This window comes from Myotis nattereri (assembly GCF_964212035.1).
Source record: "Myotis nattereri genome assembly, chromosome: 16".
Classification (NCBI taxonomy): domain Eukaryota; kingdom Metazoa; phylum Chordata; class Mammalia; order Chiroptera; family Vespertilionidae; genus Myotis; species Myotis nattereri.
Window position 1 is genome coordinate 51905638 of NC_138091.1, and position 20036 is coordinate 51925673.

General features: G+C 50.9%; 1 protein-coding gene across 3 annotated transcripts in view; it reads right to left on the reverse strand.

Annotated features, from left to right (window-relative positions):
- The window catches only part of SLC39A11 (solute carrier family 39 member 11), a 170484-nt gene that overhangs the window by 134285 nt on the left and 16163 nt on the right, over positions 1-20036 (reverse strand). For 2 of the 3 annotated variants that reach the window (XM_081108745.1, XM_081108744.1), the window contains one exon: positions 4219-4377. The exons of the other annotated variant lie outside the window; for it this stretch is intronic. In XM_081108745.1, coding sequence (XP_080964871.1) covers positions 4219-4377 — 159 coding nt within the window. The remainder of the gene's footprint in view (positions 1-4218; positions 4378-20036) is intronic. 3 annotated transcript variants of the gene reach the window in all.

A 20036-nucleotide genomic window follows, 5' to 3' on the forward strand; every position in this document is an offset into this window, starting at 1 on the left:
CAAATAAAGCATAAAAAACCATGCAGCAGAGTCAGCCTTCAGACCAAGCTTTTCCTGCTTTCTGCCCGCAGGTTTAACGATCTGCGCCTCGTGTTTGTCGCGCCCAAAATGTGGTCGAATGCAAAGGGCGTGGATCTGTGCCCGGATAATAACTCACGGGTGTAAAGCACTTTCAGCTTAGGAGCTGTAAGGAGTTTTCAAAAAGAGGGTCTTATTTGCCCAGCTGGCATGACTCAGTTTCATTCCCGGTCAGAGGCACATGCCTGGGTTGTGGGCTCGATCCCCAGTAGGGGGCGTGCAGGAGGCAGCCAGTCAATGATTCTCTCTCATCATTGATGTTTCTAGCTCTCTCTCCCTCTCCCTTCCTTTACACACACACACACACACACACACACACACACACACACACACATATATATATATATATATATAACATGTATATGATTTATATATATACTAGAGGCCCGATGCATGAAATTCATACAATGGGCTTGGCCCTCACAACCCGGCTTTGTCCGGAAGGTCGTCTGGAAGGTTGTCCGGAAGGTCTAATTAGTATATTATGCTTTTATTATTATAGATGGACAACAGGCATGGCCAGCACCTGCCCCAGCAGTGACGCACCAGGCACCCAGCTAGGGAGACAGCTGTGAGCCCAACAGACACGTCCGTTCCACCGCCCTTAGAAGGAAAGAGTTAAGACCCCACGCACACCCAATTCTTTCAGCCATCCAGCCTCGTGGATCATTTCTGCCAACCACCCACCGGAGTAGTACATCGCCACAGTACGTTTCCCAGGACATGTTTCCTGGCTCAGGAGATGGCAAGAGGGGACAAGGATTCAGTCACAACTCTATGGTCCAAATGCGAAGAAGGAAATCTAAGTCCTGGAGGTTCCAACCATGCCTATCTGCCTTTAAGAGTCCCTGCCACTTTAGTACAGTAACAAGAACCATTCAGCGCATGGGGAGCCCCCTTCAGCAAGCCAGCCTACACCGAAATGGCAGTGTGTGCAAGTTCAATGCATGTGTGCAAGTACACGCATGTGTGTGAGCATGCAGGTATGTACGTGCATGTGTGTGTGCATGTGCCCATGGCGGACCCACTGAGGGTGCTCCAGAAGCCACATCACCAACAGCAGGCACTCTCAGGTGCTCTGTATCACTGGCTGCAAAGCAGATAAATGGAGGAGGGAGCTGAGGAGAGGGAGGACCCCTACCACCTGCTAATGTCCCCTGGAGCCTATCTAGACACGACTACCAGCCAGGCTCTCTCTGAGAGGAGAGCCTCAGACAGAGTCCCCAACACCCACTCCCTTCCCGGCCCCCGCAGACCTGGGCAGCCTCCCTGAGATGGCAGATCCCAGGAGAGGGAGGGGCTGAGGGGAGCACGTCTCCCAGGAGCAGACGCTAAGACACAGAGCACGCTGAGGAAGGCACGGGGCAACGGCGCAGACCGTGTGCTGCCCTTGTTTTTCCAAAAATAGAGAAGAGAATTACATTTCCAAGAGCACATATTCACATACGACAAGCCCGGGGCCATCTGACAGTGCGATGATGGGAACCGCCTGGCAGACGACACCGAGACGGCCGGCCGGTGCTGTGCGGGTATGAAAATAGCTGCGGATGAAGATCATTTCAAACTCAGCAACAACACTCTGAGACGGCTCGGCCCGATTCGATATGCATCAGTGTGCGCGCATAGAAATCCGTGGAAGAAGAGAGAGCTGCCTGAGTCAGGGCGGGTTCTGCTGGGGAGCGGGTGTAAAGCGTACCGAACACTACAGGCAAACGGGGGAAGGGGTTATGTTTCAAGATCTAAAAGGCACGTCATTCGTTTTCTCAAAGAAAGAGAAGAAATCTGGAAGAGCGCCCACGACACTGATGACAACGGTTGGCTGGGAAGAGAATGGGAACAGGAGAGTGTCCCAGACCATGAGGACTGTCACAACAAGTGACCCCAGTCTGGGGGGCTTACAAACCACAGAAATGTGTTTCTCACGGATCAGCAGACCAAGTCCAAGATCAAACTCTGCCAGATGCGGTGCCTGATGAGGGCTTCCTTCCTGGCTCACAGGCGGTGTCTTCCTGCTGTGTCCTCACACGGCGGCGGAAGCGAGCTCTCAGGGGCTCTTGTAAAGGGCACTAATCCCACTCGTGGGGGCTCCACACTCATAGCCTGATCACCTGCAGAGGCCCCCACCTCCCAGGACCGTCACACTGGGGATTAGGTTCAACATGAATTTTGGAGGGACACAGCCTATAACAGGAAGGCATTGCCACAGAAATGTTTTATTTGATAATGAGATGTGTGCGTTGTACTGATGTAATACTAATATGATGACTAACAGGAAAGATGAGAGGTCTTGGGGAAATATGCCCTTGCCTCCTTCCCCACCCCCAGCCACCAGCAGAAAGTCCCTCCTTTAAACTGAAGGTGAAGGCTCCCGCCTACCACCATCCTTAACTTCACAGAGAAGCCAAACTGCAAAGATCATCAAAATGTCAACATCTTTGACATATTTTTCATCAAAATGTCAACATCGATAGCTGTTGGGCATCCATTCTGTTTCTCCCTCGGGTCATCCTTAGGGAGGGACACTGGGCTCGGGCTGGACCAGGCCTCAGCCCCTTCCCCCGGTCTCTTGCCAGCTGCTTCTCAGGCCAAGCAGGGTGCACGCTCCCTGCCCACCCGCCTCTCCCCCTTTCATAAAGACTCCATTTGGCAAAGCCGCTGCAAATCCCTGCCAGCTCATTAACTGTTACTGCGGGAGCCTCCTCTGCTTTATTCCCAGATAAATAAATAAAAACCAATACCCAGTTCAGAGAGACGTTTGATGCATCCGCGGTTAACGAAGCCACAGTGGCTTCCCCTGGACAGGCTGTGATGAGTAAAACCCTTTTCATGAGCCGTATTTTGCTTCGGCTCCAAAAGGGGGACAAATAAATCTGAAAGGCTGAGTGAAGGGCAGGGGAGTCAGAGGACAGAGTCCCGTTAACCGCGTCCTTCCCGCCCACCTGGGAGTCCTGCTGCCATCAGGGCCTGAATCTATAAAGATATCCAGGGTGGGCGGCCCCGACAGGCAGTGGGACCAGTGAACGGCCAAGGGCAAGGGCTCCAGCCACCCCTCTGCCCTGCTGGATCCGGCATGCTCACTTCTCCGAGGAAAGCGACACAGAGGCGACTCACTTCCTCTCACCCCTCCGACTCCATGCACTCCAGCCCCTCCATAAGCCCCTTAAGGGTGCTCAGCCCTGTCTACCGATGGCAGCGCATGACAGCCCCGCTCTAGCCAATGGCCTTTGTCAGTCTCCTGGCCTGGCCTCAACTCTCTCTTGGGGGATCCCAGCCAGACTTCAGGCTGCGGTTCTAAGTGTGCTTCTCCTTTTTTTCTTTTTTTCAATATATTTTTATTGATTTCAGAGAGAGGAATAGAGAGGGGGAGAGAGATAGAAACACCAGCGATGAGAGAGAATCATTGATCGGCTGCCTTCTGCACGCCCCACACTGGGGACCGAGCCTGCAACCCAGGCATGTGCCCTGACTGAGAATCGAACCGTGACCTCCTGGTTCATAGGTCAACGCTCAACCACTGAGCAACCCTGGCCGGGCGTCACTGTGCTTCCTTATACACACTCGTTCCCCAAATCCAACCCGCCAGCCCTATTAGAATACGTTACCAGATTTTTGAATTTTGACTTTGCAGCCACTAAAGGGAGTTAGCCTCGAGTTATGGGAAGGAGGAGTGGAGCTAAGGGGCACGCCACCAGTGACTGGCAGAAGTGAGCTCCACCCAGAGCCTGGCTGCCCAGCCTCCGCACCTCTTCCTCCTATTCATAGGCCCTGTGGATGCGATGCTTTGTCACTGGTCTTACGCTATGGTCAGGTGTGTTGTCATCTCCCCGGTGACATCATAAGCCCCTTAAGGGTCAGGACCCTGATCCTGGTCACTGACTTCTCCCAGTTTCACATACATGGCGCCGCACGGTGCACTGTCAGCTGCTCTCTATATTTATAACGAAGGCTGACATTTTAAATCCGAACTTAGCAAAACGTAACCACGGGGATGATTAGTCATATTACCAAGAGCTTCTTTCCTTTTAGGGGAAACGTCAGATCCAGTTCCTCCACATAAAAGCCCTACACGGTCCGCAGCATCTATTCCGGAATCACTGGCTACCGACAGAGGGAACGTCACGTTTCAGGGGCGGTACTCACCAGCTGAGGCATCAGGACGTCAGCCAAGTAGACGAACGCAGCACCGAGGGTGAAGCCCACCGCCACGGGGAAGAAGGCAAAGGCACCGAAGCCCCCGGAGGACGTGGCCATCTCGACCGCTGGGGCCAGGAGGGACCAGTAGGAGGCTGCCAACATGACCTGCAGAACCACAGTGAGCAGCAGACCGTTAAACCAGCCAGACGCCTCCCGAGTGCAGCTTCACTTGCTCTCCATGGCCCAAACGCAGCCCGACGACGTCACATGGGTTAGGCCTTTCATCCTCCATGGCAGGTCCCATCCCAAACCAAAAGCCACCTTCGGAACTCCTGGAACCGATGCCGTTAAGAACTCAATTTGGGGCAGAAATGGCATGGACCTAGGAAGGACGGAGTGTGGTTTGCTGCCATCTAACCTCTATTTCAATGATTCTCTCAACCAAGAGCCATGTTGCCCTCCAGGTGGCATTGGGCAATGTCTGAAGACATCTTCGGTTGTCATACGAGGGGCATCGAGTGACTAGAGGGCACAGGTGCTTGTAAACATATGTAGCACACAGCCCCTGACAACAAAGTCCCCGGCCCCAGTGTCAATAGCACAGCTGTCCTGTCCTAGCTGAACACTCCAGGACAAGTCTTCCTTATGTTCAGTGGGACTCTCTCTCCCTTCCACGTTTACCAACTAGCTCTAGGCCTGCTCCCTGGAGCACCAGAGAATGGTCTTTCCTCTGTGAGAGGTGATGGCCTTTGAAATATCTGGGGACAACCAGTGAGTCGATGTCAGCGTAGTCCTGTCAATCTTGCTGTCATGGAAAAGGAAGAAGGGAATGAACGCTTTTATTGACTTCAGAGAGGAAAAAGGAGGGAGAGGGAGATAGAAATATCAATGATGAGAGAGAATTATTGATTGATTGCCCCCTGCAAGCCCCCCTACTGGGGATCGAGCCCCAAACCCGGACATGTGCCCTGACCGGGAATCAAACCGTGAGGCCACACTGGCCGGGAGGGAACAGACATTTATTGATCACCTACTATTTCCAGGGAGCACGCTTCACATTGGATATCTTCCCTTATCATCACAAAAACCCCGAGAGGTAGATACTGTTTCCTCTTGCTATTTGTAGATAAAGAAACTGAATCTCAAGGTACTAAGATAACCTGCCCAAGGTCACAGAGCCAGTAAGTGGCCGATTCAGGGAGCTCAGCAAGCAAGGACCATGATCGCCTCAATGCGGGACCGGACACGAGCGAAGAGGGAAACGAGGCTGGAGCCAAATCTCAGGGAGGGCGGCTCGAGAAAGGAGTCTCCAGCGTTGAGCAAATTAAACACGCACCCAGCCATCTACTCCCATAGGTGCCGTGGCATCTCGGCTGGAGTACTCCCACTACTATGACAGTCATCACCGACATGCAAAACGTTGAATGGGTTTCTAAAAGTGACTTAATTATGCCTTGTCTTGGAAAAAGACATCTGCATCATCCACCTCCCAAAAAACACATGCAGTGACAGAGCCAGGTGTCACAAGAGTGACAATGAAGGACAAATCCCTACGGAAAGCGGCTTCCCTCCTGCCAGCCTCATCCACACGCAGAAGCCTTAGTGCCACTCCCAGAAAACTGCCAATGCTTCAGGAACTCCCAAAAAGAAGGAAAATGCCTTAGCAGTTCAGCTCCCCGAGACCGTGGAAGGAAGCCGTGGGCTCGTTCTCCAGGCCACGGCCTACTCCATCCCTTTCCCAGGCTGCAGTCTCACTAGCTTTCGAACCCACAGTCCTTGGTAGCTGCCATTCATGGTAAACTCCCCACCGAAGACGACCTACCCAGCTACCTCTCTCCCATATCCCCAGCATCAACAAATCCAAAACCGTGACCCAGGTAAGGACACTCACTCATCTCATCCTCCAACCCCTCCCACATTCCATCCTATCAACGTGACTGCCCCACCAGACATTCAGGGGTGCCCCCTCTCCCCACAACCCCCGCTGCCCAGCTAGGAATAAGGAGTACCACACCGAAAATAGGAGACCGTGAATGTCGATGAGCTGCATGGGAGTGACCCCTATGCTCTCCCATCTCAGCCCAGCCTCTTCCCCAGCCCCATCCATCCCTCACCCCCTGGCTGCTTCTACCAAAGTCTGTCTTCCCCAAATTCCTTGCACAGGAGCCCCCACATCCATCCCTGCTTCTGGGGAAGCTGGCTGGAGACCACCTCCCAGGCACCTTTCTCAGAAAGAGACTCAAGGGTGTGTTTTCACAGGTAAAAGGCAGTAAGACAAGTCGAGAACAGGGGAGAGAAAGGAAGGGAATCCCTGGGGGGGGGGGGGCGGTGAGAGAGGATGCGGGGAACAAGGGGTCACAGACCCGGAGAGCAGGAGCTGAGAGGGACGGGAAGGGGGCTGGAGGGCTCCTAGGGAGAGCGAATGGCAGAGCCCTGAGAGGTCCCAAAGTGGGACAGGAATCTGCACTTCCGGTGGGAGACTGGTAACAGGGGTTCCCATGAACGTGGGGAAAGCAAGAAAGAGATGCCTTTGCTAACTCTGGAAAACACAGCAATTGCACAAGAAAGGAAACAAAGGAATAATATTTACAGTTTTAATCATGTAAGCTGTTTTATTAATTAATTAATTAGATTATTTCCTATGGAGATACACACACACACACACACACACACATATCACATACAATTCGCCATTTTGAAGCCTACAGTTCAGTGGCATTAATTACATTCAGAGTGCTGTACAAACATCACTATTTCCAAACCTTTCTCACCACCCCAAACAGAAGCCCAGGAACCGTTAAGCAAGAATGCCCCATCCTCCCTTCCCCCCAGCTCCCGGAACCTCTAACCTACTCTCTGCCTCGATGAACTTGCCTATTCTTGAGCGTTCGTGTAAGTGGATAATACAGTATTCGTCCCTTTGTGTCTGGATCGTTTCTGCGGAGTGTCATGCTTTCGAGGCTGACCCATGTTGTAACATGCGTCAGGACATCAGAAAGTCATGAGAGATGTCTGCGGCTGGACAAGTCACGAGGTGGCAAAGTTGTGCATACAGTTGAGACTTGTGGAGACCAAACGCTGAAGAAACAGTTAAAACGGCTGAGCGGCCGGAATCGGGTGGGGAAGGTCAGCAGACTCTGGCTTCTGTTATAAACCCGGCAGAACAACCGGACTTTTTAAACTATACAAGCATATCTTGGGGGGGCGGGGGAGGGGCGGAGAGGGGGTTGTTAAATAAACAGATAATATAATTTGAAAATATATAAATATATAGAAGTAAATGTTATCAGGAAAGTTGTAATGTAATTTTTTTAAATATGTATTTTTATTGATTTCAGAGCGAGAGAGAGAGAGAGAGAGAGAGAGACATCAATGATGAGAGAGAATCATTGATTGGCTGCCTCCTGCACACCCCGTACTGGGGATCAAGCCCACAACCCAGGCATGTGCCCTTGACCAGAATCAAACCTGAGACCCTTCAGTCTGCAGGCCGACGCTCTATCCACTGAGCCATACCAGCTAGGGTTGTAATATAATTTTTAAATGGTTACAAGACTCTGATTTCACAGAGAAAATTCAAAGGGGGAAACGCTGCCACGTACAAGAACTCAATTTCCAGAAATGTTTTTCTGCCTGATAATGAGACACCCACCTGAATGGTATGTTTTTAGGTTTTTTGTTTGTTTGTTTGTTTGTCTGTGGTTGCTTTTTTAAATTTTTATTGATGAAAGTATTACACACGTCTCCTTTTTCCCCCATTGACCTCTCCCAGCCCGCTCCCGCCCTCCGGCACAGGCCCTCACCGAATGGTGTGTTTTTGTTGACACCGCCTAAATCACAGCCTTGACACCAGAATATTGAAAGGGACTGGAGGAGACACTTAAAATCAGCAGATATTTAAAAGCTCTGAGAGAAAATCCCCCCTTTCCCTTCGGTAATTCCCCAAACCTAGCAAAACTCATATGCTCCTTTTTCTCAAAATACCGTGCAAAATACCACTGGGATCCATACTTCAAAATGCTATTAATCTCCCTCTGGTGTCAGCGGTACCAGCACAGAATAATCAGGGACGATCAGCTAATTCCCTAGCCTACGGCACGCAAACCTTCTCATTTCTGCTTAAGTGCTCATTTGGGGGCAATTTCAGCTCTGCAAATATAAATGAATTGGTGAAGAGTTCCTGAAGGAATACAGCCTCATGTTCAGGCATGATGGGGGCAGTTAAGCATTTCTTTTATGACAGTAATGACAGCGTAAAAGTAGAAGAAAATCCAAGCCACAAAACAAAATTTCCCTCTTCATAAAACGGGGAGAGAAATGCATTGCGCTCTGATCACTAGCAACACACACACTGAGCATCAGTATCTGTTACTCACTGGCACTGTCTCTACGGACAAGGTGCGTGCAAGTCTACAGAGACAGGAACACAGAGTTCAGAACACAGACGCTGCTCGGGTGGGTCCTCCGTCAATGTTTGTGGAAGCAAATGAACGTGGACTCTACCCGCAAGGCCAATGTATAATTAAGGAGGAGGCACAAACTTGCAATCCATACAAATCAAGGCAATAATTACTCCGAAAAGTACAGAAGCCGAGTAATGTATCTAATTTGGCCTCTGAATCAGATATAAAATTAATTTGTAAAAGTCAATTAATAGGTACTGCATTTGCGGCTACAGCTCGATCAACATTATGCTGGATTCTAGGGGGTGGAGAGGGAGGAAGAGGGATACAAAAGCTGATCTGGCTCTACCTTTGAGGGCCTGGCTACACACCATAAGAGAGACTGCAGAGATGTGTGATATGATCAACAGAGAAGGCACCGAAACCACAGATGAGAAAGGCCGTGGTCATCCCACGTAAGGAGATGGTCATTCTTAAATGCAAAGTGTCTGCAGTGTTAGACAAGCATAGAAATCCTGTGCAAAAGGACCTCAGCATCCACTCTCAGTGGCCACAGGTCTTTGCTGGTGAGGCCCCTGCCCATACTAAGTTTCCTAAAGAAAGGACCATCACCCAAGACATACCTAGGCTTCAGACATATACTGACCAACAAGCGAATTCTAACTTCCTCTGCGAAAACAAAGGAAAAGGGGCTAAAAACGAGTTAGCCAGCAAGTCCAGTCCAGGTCCAAACCTGGCTTCCCTTTCCCAAGTGCAACTCAACTCAGGAAGTATCTGCTCAGCAGCTCTCGTGTGTGAGATGTCCACCTGGACTGGAGCACCATTGGCGATGATGGCAGCTGCACCGAAAGTAGGAACGTCAGATACCATTTAGGCTCTTTGTGGAGCTTGCCATTCCTCTTCCAAAGACCCCCTCCCCTGTTTGAATGACGGAGAGGAGCAGTATGCTAATTATAATGACTTCAGGCCTTGCAAGGTAGGTTCACACTAGCTAGAAGCCAAAACCATTAACTCCATGTAGACTGAAAAAAAGGGTGGGGGAAGACACCATTTTCACAGCTGGTCACCAAGAGAGTGAGAACATGACATTGCCCAGAGCAACCTCTCCGTGGCACCCAGCCACCAATCCATCAGCACCCTCTCAACTTCGGCCTGTTGACAGACAACTGCACCAGCTGGTCAAGCCCTCCCCACCCAACACCACCACCCACTCAAGCTGATCCAATCTGTCCCCGATCTGGCTGCTAAGGAAACAGCCCCTGCTAACATGTGAAGGAGGAGAGGAGAGTGAGCCCATTGAGAAGAAACTCAAACACCTGGGAAGAGCAGCGTTTACCCCGCTTCGCGGATCTCCCTCCAGAGAGGTGAGGAACCGCCCAACCACTCGCTTTGTGACTCTTTCGGCTTAGGATCGCCATGGTCAAGGAGAAGGATCTTAGTTCAGATAAAATCATGTTTCATTTTCACCCTCACGAAGACAGGGATTGTCAAAGTGTTTTCTGTCCTCACTCACCTGAGGGATGCAGGTGACACCCATCGATTTGGTGGCAGGGATCCTTGGGAGACGGAGGGCAAGAGTCAGAGCGATGGGACACAATCTCAACAAGGGACTACAGCCCGGCCAGCATGGCTCAGTGGTGATACATCACAGTGGGTAGAAGGCATGGCTACCTACCTCAGATCTAAGCTCCCCCACTTCAGGCTCCCAGCGGGAGACCCTGGGTGAGAGAATCATCTCTCCAGGGCTGCTATCTATAATAATAAAGGGTATTAAGCCAGGGAGGGGGGGGGGGGTGGGGAGGAGCCAGCCTGGTCCCTGGTGCCTGTGGGCAGCCTGGGTAAAGTCAGCCCAAGTCCAGGTGCCGGAGGGAAGCCGGTGCCGGCAGTGGGGGGGAGGAAAGCCTTCTATTGCATGAATTTTCGTGCGTCGGGCCTCTAGTTTCTTGATAAGGAAAAAAGGAAATAATAATAGAAATGGTGGCGCTCGTATGTAAAATGAAGTGAATTACAATAATAACCTCTACATAAAGAATGACCATGTGCCAGAACTTTCTTAATCCTCCTAACATTAAGGGTGAGGCATGTTACCCTTACTTCACTTATGGGGAAATTGAGGCACAGAGCAGTTAAGTAATGCACTAAGCCATACAGTTAATAAGCGGCACAGCCAAGATCCAATCCCAGCCAGGGTGGCTCTTGAATCCCTGCTCTTGACCTTCTGACCTTCCCAAGGTGATGGTCATCGCCTAGAGTCCTTACAAGGACGAGGTGTAACAGTGCATATAAAATACAGGAGGTCCTCGGGTGACATCGGAGATCCGTTCCTACGGCAATGAAACGCGATTTTCGCCGTAAGTCGGAATCCACCTACATAAGCACCTACGTCACTCACGTGGGGCATACACAGCAGTAACGAAGTGAAACAGTAAAAAAAATTTAAAAGAAAGATAACAATTCCTGACCTTTACTTGTGGTAAATAAATAGTAAAAAACATAAAGCACATATGTACGTATGTCGAAATGATGGAACTTTTTTTTTTTTTATAAATAAATGGGAGGTGGCGACATAACCACGAAACGACATACGTTGAGTCAGACGTAACCTGAGGCCTGTCTGTACATAGCACAAAAACTGGCCTGAAGACTCTATAAATGCCAGATACTAAACGTCTCTAGTTCCTCACTATTACTAGAGCAAATGCTGAGAGAAAATAACCAAACAGGAAAAATGAAGGGTTTCAGAAGCAACCCCAGGAATTCAGGGAGGGAACACTTATAAAGAGGAAGAAAAACAGTTATTAATGGGAGAGGGATAGGAATGCATGAAAGAAATCTATGAAAAAGGCCAGAACGCTGGAGGGGGAAAAACAGGCAAAACAAGACTTTTCAAAAACTGAAACCATGAAAACAACAAAAGAAGAAACATTGGCTCTTTTTATGGAGTTAAAGTCAATGCCATTTCCCACCATGCAGAACTCAACAGCAGGGCGATTATGAAATAACCAGCGAAAGGGAGGAAAATGAGAGGCTCGTCCAGGAAGTCCGAGAGCCGACTAATAAGACTAATAAAGAGAGAACGGGGGCCCGCGGGGGGACTGTTAAAGGGACAGAAAGCAGCACTCGCCAGAGCCGAAGGCACGGGTTTCCAAATCAAGGGATTGCAGGATGAAGTTATTTAGAAATGTGGGGGAAATTTTCTCAAGCAACGGACAAATGGTTACTTCCAGAAAAGAGGATGGGACCAGGGGGTGGAGCGGCTGCTTTTTCCCCCCTGTGTAAGCCTTTTATGAACATTTGCTCTTCCTAGATGGTGTCTCTCTTACCCTGATAAATATAAACCATGACTCAAAATACAGAGCCCAACCTAAGTACCCAACAAAAGTCATTAGTGAAAAATATCACAGGCACAGGTGCACTTTAGTGTAACTCAGTGGTACCTCAATAAAGGTGAAAACCAGTGTGGTGGCCAGTTTGTGTGATGAAGTGCCACGCATCCACCAAATAAGAAAGACTTCAGGACCTATGAAGGGAAGGAACATGTTTTCAAACATGATGTGCGGTGTGATTCCATCCTTTTAAATTATACATAAACAAGGAGGTACGTAGAAGGTCAAGTGGAAAAGACAATCAATTGGGGATGACTAAGAGGGATCTAAAACCATAATAGCCAAGTTCACTGACCGACACCAGCCTGAGTCCTCGTGTGTCCTACACCGTATTTCCCTTGATGTCAGATAATAATCAAGGTGTATGGGGTTCTAGCTGGTTTTGCTCAGTGGATAGAGCATCAGCCTACGGACAGAAGGGTCCCGGGTTTGATTCCTGGTCAGGGCACAGTCCCGGGGTTGCGAGCTCAATTCCCAGTGGGGGGTGGGGCACGCAGGAGGCAGCAGATCAATGATTCTCCTTCATCATTGATGTTTCTGTCTCTCTCTCTATCTCCCTTCCTCTCTGAAATCAATAAAAATATATTTCTTTAAAAAAGAGATGTACCGGGCATTTACTAAGTGGCAACCACTATGCTAAGTGCTCCAAATACACTTATTCGCCTGCACAACTCTGTAAAGGAGACAATTATCTCCACTTTACAGATGAGGAAACTGAGGCTTACACAGTCTAAGGAATGAGCCCCAGCTCACCCAACGAACCAGCTGAGAAACCAGGATCAAACCCAAGCAAGGTGGCTCCAGGGCTCATCAGAACAGCAAAGCACATGTCCACCAGAAAAAGACCCCGCCCCTGGGGGCCCAATGCCCTGCCCTTGGCTCACCCCAGCCGCTGACAGATTGAGACATTTCCTGGCATGACCACATCCTGTGACGTTCATCATAATTGGGGAAATTATGCTTCGGAGATGTAATGAGCTTACATTCAATTAGTTTCTTCCTTCACTGGGAGAACCAGAAGGATCGGCTTCCTTATCGACTCAGTGGGGAGGGCTTTCTTGCTGCCTGCTGGCTGAGATTTCGTTCTGATGTTCCAGGGATGGAAACCGGTGCGCACACAAGCTCCGGAGAAACTGGGCGGGCTTACAGGCAGCCAGCCCCAAGGAAACCTCTGTCGCACACACCATGCTCATTCGACACGAACTTCAAAAATATTCCCGAATGTCCACTCTGTTCCAATCCCTGTGCTGGGGGCCGAAGCTCAACAGTGAGCAAGACAGCCCCTGCCTTCTAGATGCGTCTAGTTTGGGAAGGAAGAAGTGAGCAAGCAATTCAACAGCTACACAGAATAAGCATGCAGAGCTACAGGTGCTTGTCAAGGTGGGCTACGGTGGGGAAACGAGATGTTCTGTTTCTTTAAGGAGAAAACTCAGCCATGTTCCCAGGCAGATGCAGCAGACAAACCCCCGAGGCTTTGGGAACTGGGTCGTGATAAGAAGGCCAAGGTGGAATACGCAATAAGGCAGACTCTCCCTTTGCCAATCTACTTCCCAACGCCACCTACACAGCGGCAGGAGCATCCTGCCCCAGCCAGTTGGCTGCTGGCTCTCTCCAGCAGGGAGGGGCTACCCTCTCCAGGGGCCACAGGAGATGAGGTCCCACTTAGGGTGCTCCGCACTGACTCATGATAAGGGGCGGGGGAGTGTGAAAATATTCAGGCATACTAAGGCCCTCAAAGAAGGCACAGACTTAGAGAGAGTAGGACTCATCCGCCTCTTCCTTCCACCCATCATCCATCCATCTACCCATCCATATCCATCTATCCACCTCTATTCATCCTTTATATCCATCCATCCATCTCCTTCCACCCATCATCCATGCATGTATGCATGCACCCATCCATCCATATCAACCCATCTATACATCCATTCATATCCATCCATCCATATCCATTCATCCATCTATACCCATCCATCCATCCATATCTATCCATCCATCCATCTCCATTCATCCATTCATATCCATCCATCTCCATTCATCCATCCATATCCATCCATCTCCATTCATCCATCCATATCCATTCATCCATCTATATCCATCCATCTACCCACCCATTCATATCCATCCTTCCATACATCCATATCTATCCAACCAACCACCCATCCATCCATATCTACCCATCCATCATCCATCCATCTCCATTCATCCATCCATATCCACCCATTCATCCATCTACCCATTTGAACATTTATTTGTTCACTACATCAAAAAAAAAAAAAAAAGTATTGTGAGCCTCCCACGTGTCAGGAGTGCTTTCCTAGCACCTTTACTGATTCACTCCTCTTATGATCGCAATACCCAGAACTCCCACCCCTGCCAGGACGCACTCCCTCTCCTCCTCCGTCCCTTTATGGTTCTCCATCACACTTACCTCTGTCTGACATGCTGTGTGTTTTATTGTACAGGTTGCTTATCACGTGACTCTCTGCTAGAATGGCAGTCCGCGAGGACAGGAATCTCTGTTCACTGTTTACAGCGTTTTAGCCCCAGAGTTTAAAACAGTGCCTGCCACCGAGGGGTGGGGGGAGGGTGCAAAAGGACCATGGGGGGCCTCTTCTTTTCCCCACCGCTTTACATCCCATGGCCAGGTCAGACAAAGGAGTCCGTCCTGGAACACAGCGCAGCCTTCATCCATCATATGCAAATAATGGAAACCTACAGCTACGGGATCACCCCGAGGGTCAGGTGAGGTGATGGATGGGAGCGTGCTTTGGAAAATATAAAGCAATAAACCAATGTCACCTGATAATATCTGGGGCTCATGAGCCCATCGGATGCAAGTGTTCCCTGCAGTCAGCTTACGGACGCCCCCACCCATGGATGTCTTCATGCATAATTGCAAAGGGCTCCGCAAATTCAAACCGGTAATCTACTTACAGCCTGGACCCGGGCGATGACTCTGTGCCCCTTCCTCCTGCCTTAAATACGATACTAATCTGTTTTCCCCTTGTCTGTGCGTTTAACAGATATAAATTTTTTCCACCGGCCCGGGGAACTAACTCACTTAGCCCCCAGGGCTGTCGTGGCTCATTTCTTCACACGAAGGCCAGAGCTTCAGAAACAGACAGGTTTCCAAAGAGACGCTACAGGAAGGGAAAGAACAAAATCTGTGCACAGGTAAGTGCTGAAGCTCCGGGGGCCTGGGGTTCTATTCTGTCAGCTGTTGGGCCAGTCTGGGGAAACAGGGCCCCCGAGCCAAAGGCAGGTGCGGGATTAGAAGTCAAGGCCGCCTGCCCTGGCCGGTTTGGCTCAATGGCTAGAGTGTCGGCCCTCAGACTGAAGGAACATGGTTTCAATTCCCAGTCAAGGGCATGTACCTTGGTTGCAGGCTCAATCCTGGGCCGTGATTGGATTTCTTCCCTCACTCCCTCCCTTCTCTTTCCCTTCCACTCTCTCTAAAAATCAATGGAAAAATATCCTCGGGTGAGGATTTTAAAAAACAACTGTCAGGGCACCCTGAGAGCACAGACCAGCTCCCACTGCAGCTATGAGGGCGTCTGCCTCCCTGTGTGCAGCCCCTGCCCCGGAGGGCACAGAAGATTGGACAGTGGGGCTGGATTTGTCCTCCCACTATTCGCAGGAGGTAGGAGGGGCAGGGACTTCAGGGTCCTTGGAGGTATGAGAAGCCAGGAGGTAACAGGACTTGCCGCTAATCACAGGGATTGTAGGCGGCTCAGCCAGAAATACAACCCAAGGGCCCCGCTCCCTGTCTGAGCCCAAACACTCTCATCATTGCTGCGGAGGAGCAGAGCTCTGCGTCCCGGCTCGGCTGCCCAGAGAAGGACTCCTCACTGCAGAGAAGGCAGCACTCCCTCGGGGTGAGAGGGGGTGCAGTGAGGCCATGAAAACCCCTAGTTCCCTCCTGCACCCAGCCCTCCCCAGGCCCAGAGACAGGCAGCCAGCGAGGCGGCTCCACCCATGATTACAGCTCCGTGGCCTCCACGTTTGGCACCACGCTCACAGGGGCAGTGAAATGAACAGAAATCACAGGTTGGCACCTTCCCTCTGCGCTGCCCCCACCCCCACCCGAGAACCACCGGACGGGCTGCCTCCTCACTGCCCTGCCCTCAGCAAAACGCTCTTCAACCCTATACGTCACGTCCGTAAAAGGACGCAGACTCCCTGCAAACCGAGAAGAAGATGGGAGCCTGAATTGGAAAGAGAATTTGTTATCCTTAAAAAAAAAGTCACAGTCACAGAGGTGCAGTGAAGAAACCCACACGATGCTGAGGCATGGAGTGCAAAGTGGCATTTCTCCCGGCCCCATCCGAGCCCACAGCCCAGATGCACCCACTCTCAGGAGGGGGTGTGATGGAGAGATCCCAGGGAGGTTGCATGACTGTCTGCTGCAGGATGCCACCTCGCCCAACAGCTCATTCTTGCTTCCAGAACAGCACAGCCCTGGTACGGAGAGGAGTTTAGCCCAAAGCCTTTCCCCTCCGGAGACCAGGACGCCTAGGACTGACCTGGGCCCAGGAAGGTTTTGCTTCTGGGCTGCTTTCAGAGAACAAATAAAGCTTTGCTGGGCCTTCGGATCCCTCCTCGGGCGTTTAAGTCAGGAAACAGAATGGAAACCTACAGGGCCAGCGTTCCTCTCAGTGGATGGGAAGCTGAGGGTCAGGATGGAGAAGAGAGGAAGGGAGAGGCCGTGGAGGCGGCCTGTGCCTGCTGGCAGTGGCCACAATGAAGGAACAGGATTCTGGAAGGATGCCAGCAGGCGTCACCTCCTCAGGGGAGGCAGCAGATGCCAGGGCAGAGCCAGGCAATGTTGCAGGCTCCTCCCACCGGGATCTGGAGAGCATTTCCCCACCCACTGAATCTAGGTGGGCCTTGTCACTGGCTCTGGCCAATCGAGTGTGACAGAAGTGATTCTGTGGCAGCTCCAGGGTCCAGGCCTCCTGAGACCTTGCATTCCACAGTCACGTAAGGAAGCCTGCGCTCCACTACTGACCCGTGAGCCACCGTGTGGACGGAGGCCCAGCCAACAGGCAGCACCACGGCCCAGACCTGTGTGTGAGGCCCTCTAACAGCCTCCAGCCGAGGCGAGCTGCCAGATGTCTGCAGCCTCATGAGTGACTGCAGAAGAGCCTCCCAGCGGAGCCCAGCCAACCCAGAATCATACGAAATGACCCATGGTTGTTGACGTAAGCCACTAAGTTTGGGGTGGTTTCTAACTGACACAGATGTGTGGGGGATGTTGGCTATGTATTGGCTAGTGAATATCTATTCATCTCTTCCTCCACTGTTAGTCATGTTATCTAATAGGGGGTGGGGCAGAGGGAGATAGTAGCCCAGACCTGACCGGTTAACACCACATTCTCATGGCAACAAGGATTAGTATTCAGGGATGAGCACATAATCCAAGTCGGGCCAGTTACTCTCTGCCCGTGAAACTCAATTCCAAGATCGTCTGAACCAGAGGTCGCCAATCTTTCGGACCTCAAGGACCACCAGTGGTCTGTGGATCACCAGTTGGCGACCGATGGTCTGAACTATGGAAGGAAGACCTTCTTCCTCCAGGCTTGAGCCTGAGAGGATGGGATCCACTATCTGAAGGTGGAGCCACACAGAAGAAGGAAGAGCCAGGAGAAGGAGAAACCAGGCCCTGAGGACACCTCTACGTCTGCATATTTCAGCTGAACTGGCTCTTCCCTTCACTTTCTTCCTTAGGCCAGACTGAGTAGGTTTTCAATCATCCCTGAACCTGGCTGATGCAAAGAGATGGGAGAACAAAGGCTCGCCTCTGGGGCAAAGCAGTGAGCAAACAAGAAGTCTGGATCCCTGGGGACTCCTACGTTCCCAGCCCCCCTTCTCTGGATTTCTTCTACCCAAGAGGCTTTCTAATTTAAGCCCCTGTTTTCCTGGTCTCAGTTACTCTCAGCCAAGCCTAATCCTAAGCAGAGCAGCAGGAAACAACCCCATCAGTACCAGAGCTGTAGGTACCTAGTTGCCATGGAGACCAGCCACCCCAACACACAGATTCCAAAGTACTCAAATGAGAGAGGCCTGATGTAAATCTAAGAGACTCCCCCCCCCCGACCCCCCGAAACTCCCAGCCTCCCCATTTCTGGTAGAGTCCCCCCCCTCAGTTCATAAGCGGGGGGGGTGGGGGGGGTGATGCCAAATTCTCCAACAGCCCCGGGGGAAGCAGCCCAGGAACATGGCACCCGTGATGGGCTTAAACCTCTTTGGCTGCCGTCACCATCAAAGGGCTGCCAATTCCTCTCAGTTCTCCAGCGGGAGTGTGCTTTGCCCTCTCCCTTCCTAACTCCTCTGCCTCTCCCCAAGGTCAAGGCCTCTAACGAGTCAAGGCACCCCATGAAGTAACACCTGGGCCTCCTACCTCTCCACCATCAGCCCACCCTCCCGCCCCCCGCACATCCCCAATGGCTGTGCCACTTGCTACCCACGAAACTCGCTTCCTGGAAGTACAGCTCTGATGGTGTCCCCCTCTCAAACACCTCCAGCATCCCCCCACCGATCTAGAGAACAAAACAGGAATGTTCTTCCATGGGACCCCAGGCTGTCCACACCCAGCCGCCATCGCCATCGACGTCTCTGGCCTCTCCTCCCCACCAAACCAACTGCGGTTCCTTCAACAGCCCTGTATTCTCCACGCTTCCGCTTCCATTTGGCAGTTCTTTCTGCCTATAGTTCATCTCCTTCCCCTCCCCACCCCTCCCCCTCCCCCCCCCCCGCCCCCGACGACATCCTCAAAGTATCCTGTTCTTCCGACCTGAGCTTCATCCATGAAGAAGTCCTCTCTACTTCCCCACCTAGAAGTATCCTCCCAGGGCCTGGGTTCCCATCACCGTTTGCCCATCACCTTCTTACAACCACCTGCTGACCGGTCTCATGATTACAGGTGAATGCCCTACCTCAAGCCCTCTGTGGGGAGGGGCTATACCTTTCTTCTTTGCATACACCCCACAATGCCCTGCACACAGTAGGTGCTCACTGAATTGGCCTGAAGACAATCTTCTCCCTGCTCCCACATTCTGGGCAGGCGCTCTCCAAGGAAGAAAGCGTGGCTATTCTGCAAACAGAACACGCATTTGGGCCATTTCTAAAACTGCACAGGTCCTTGACAAAGCTTTTTTTAAAAAATATATTTTTACTGATTTCAGAGAGGAAGGGAGAGGGAGAGAGAGATAGAAACATCAATGATGAGAGAGAATCATCGATGGACTGCCTCCTGCACGCCTCCCACTGGGATGGAGCCCACAACCCGGGCATGTGCCCTGACTGGGAATCAAACTGAGACCGCCTAGTTCAGAGGTCGACACTCAACCTCTGGGCCACGCCGGCCGGGGGACAAAGCTTTGATCCCTGGTTCTTCTCCCTCCCTGTGAGCAAGCCACGGCTGAAAGGCAAGAATATGCAAGCCCACGGCAGCCCTTCCACAAAGCACCTGTGTTAATAACATGCATAGGTTAGCTCTTGTCACGCGAAGGCTAAAGGACAAAACCTAACATGTTAACTTTGATCCCTTGCGTTCAGAATATCCTTCGAAAGAACGGATGCTCAGTAAATGCTTTTTAATGTCATTTGTACTAAGATGCCTGTGAGAAATCATATCAGCTACCGTCTTAGTATTTAAATTGCAGCAGAAGGCATTTAGATTAGATACATTTCTAACCACTAGCTAAACACTCAGTGAGGTTACCAAAAAGGAAAAAGAAAAGAAAGTGTGGCTGTAACTGGTTTGGCTCAGTGGATAGAGCGTCAGCCTGTGGACTGAAGAGTCCCAGGTTCAATTCCGATCAAGGGCATGTACCTTGGTTGTGGGCACATCCCCAGTAGGGGGTGTGCAGGAGGCAGCTGATCAATGTTTCTCTCTCATCAATGTTTCTAACTCTCTATACCTCTCCCTTCCTCTCTGTAAAAAATCAATAAAAATATATTTAAAAAAAAGAAAGTGTGAAGTCTTGCTTCCCCAAGTCGTTGGGAACAAGCTACACTCCCACCGTCTGTC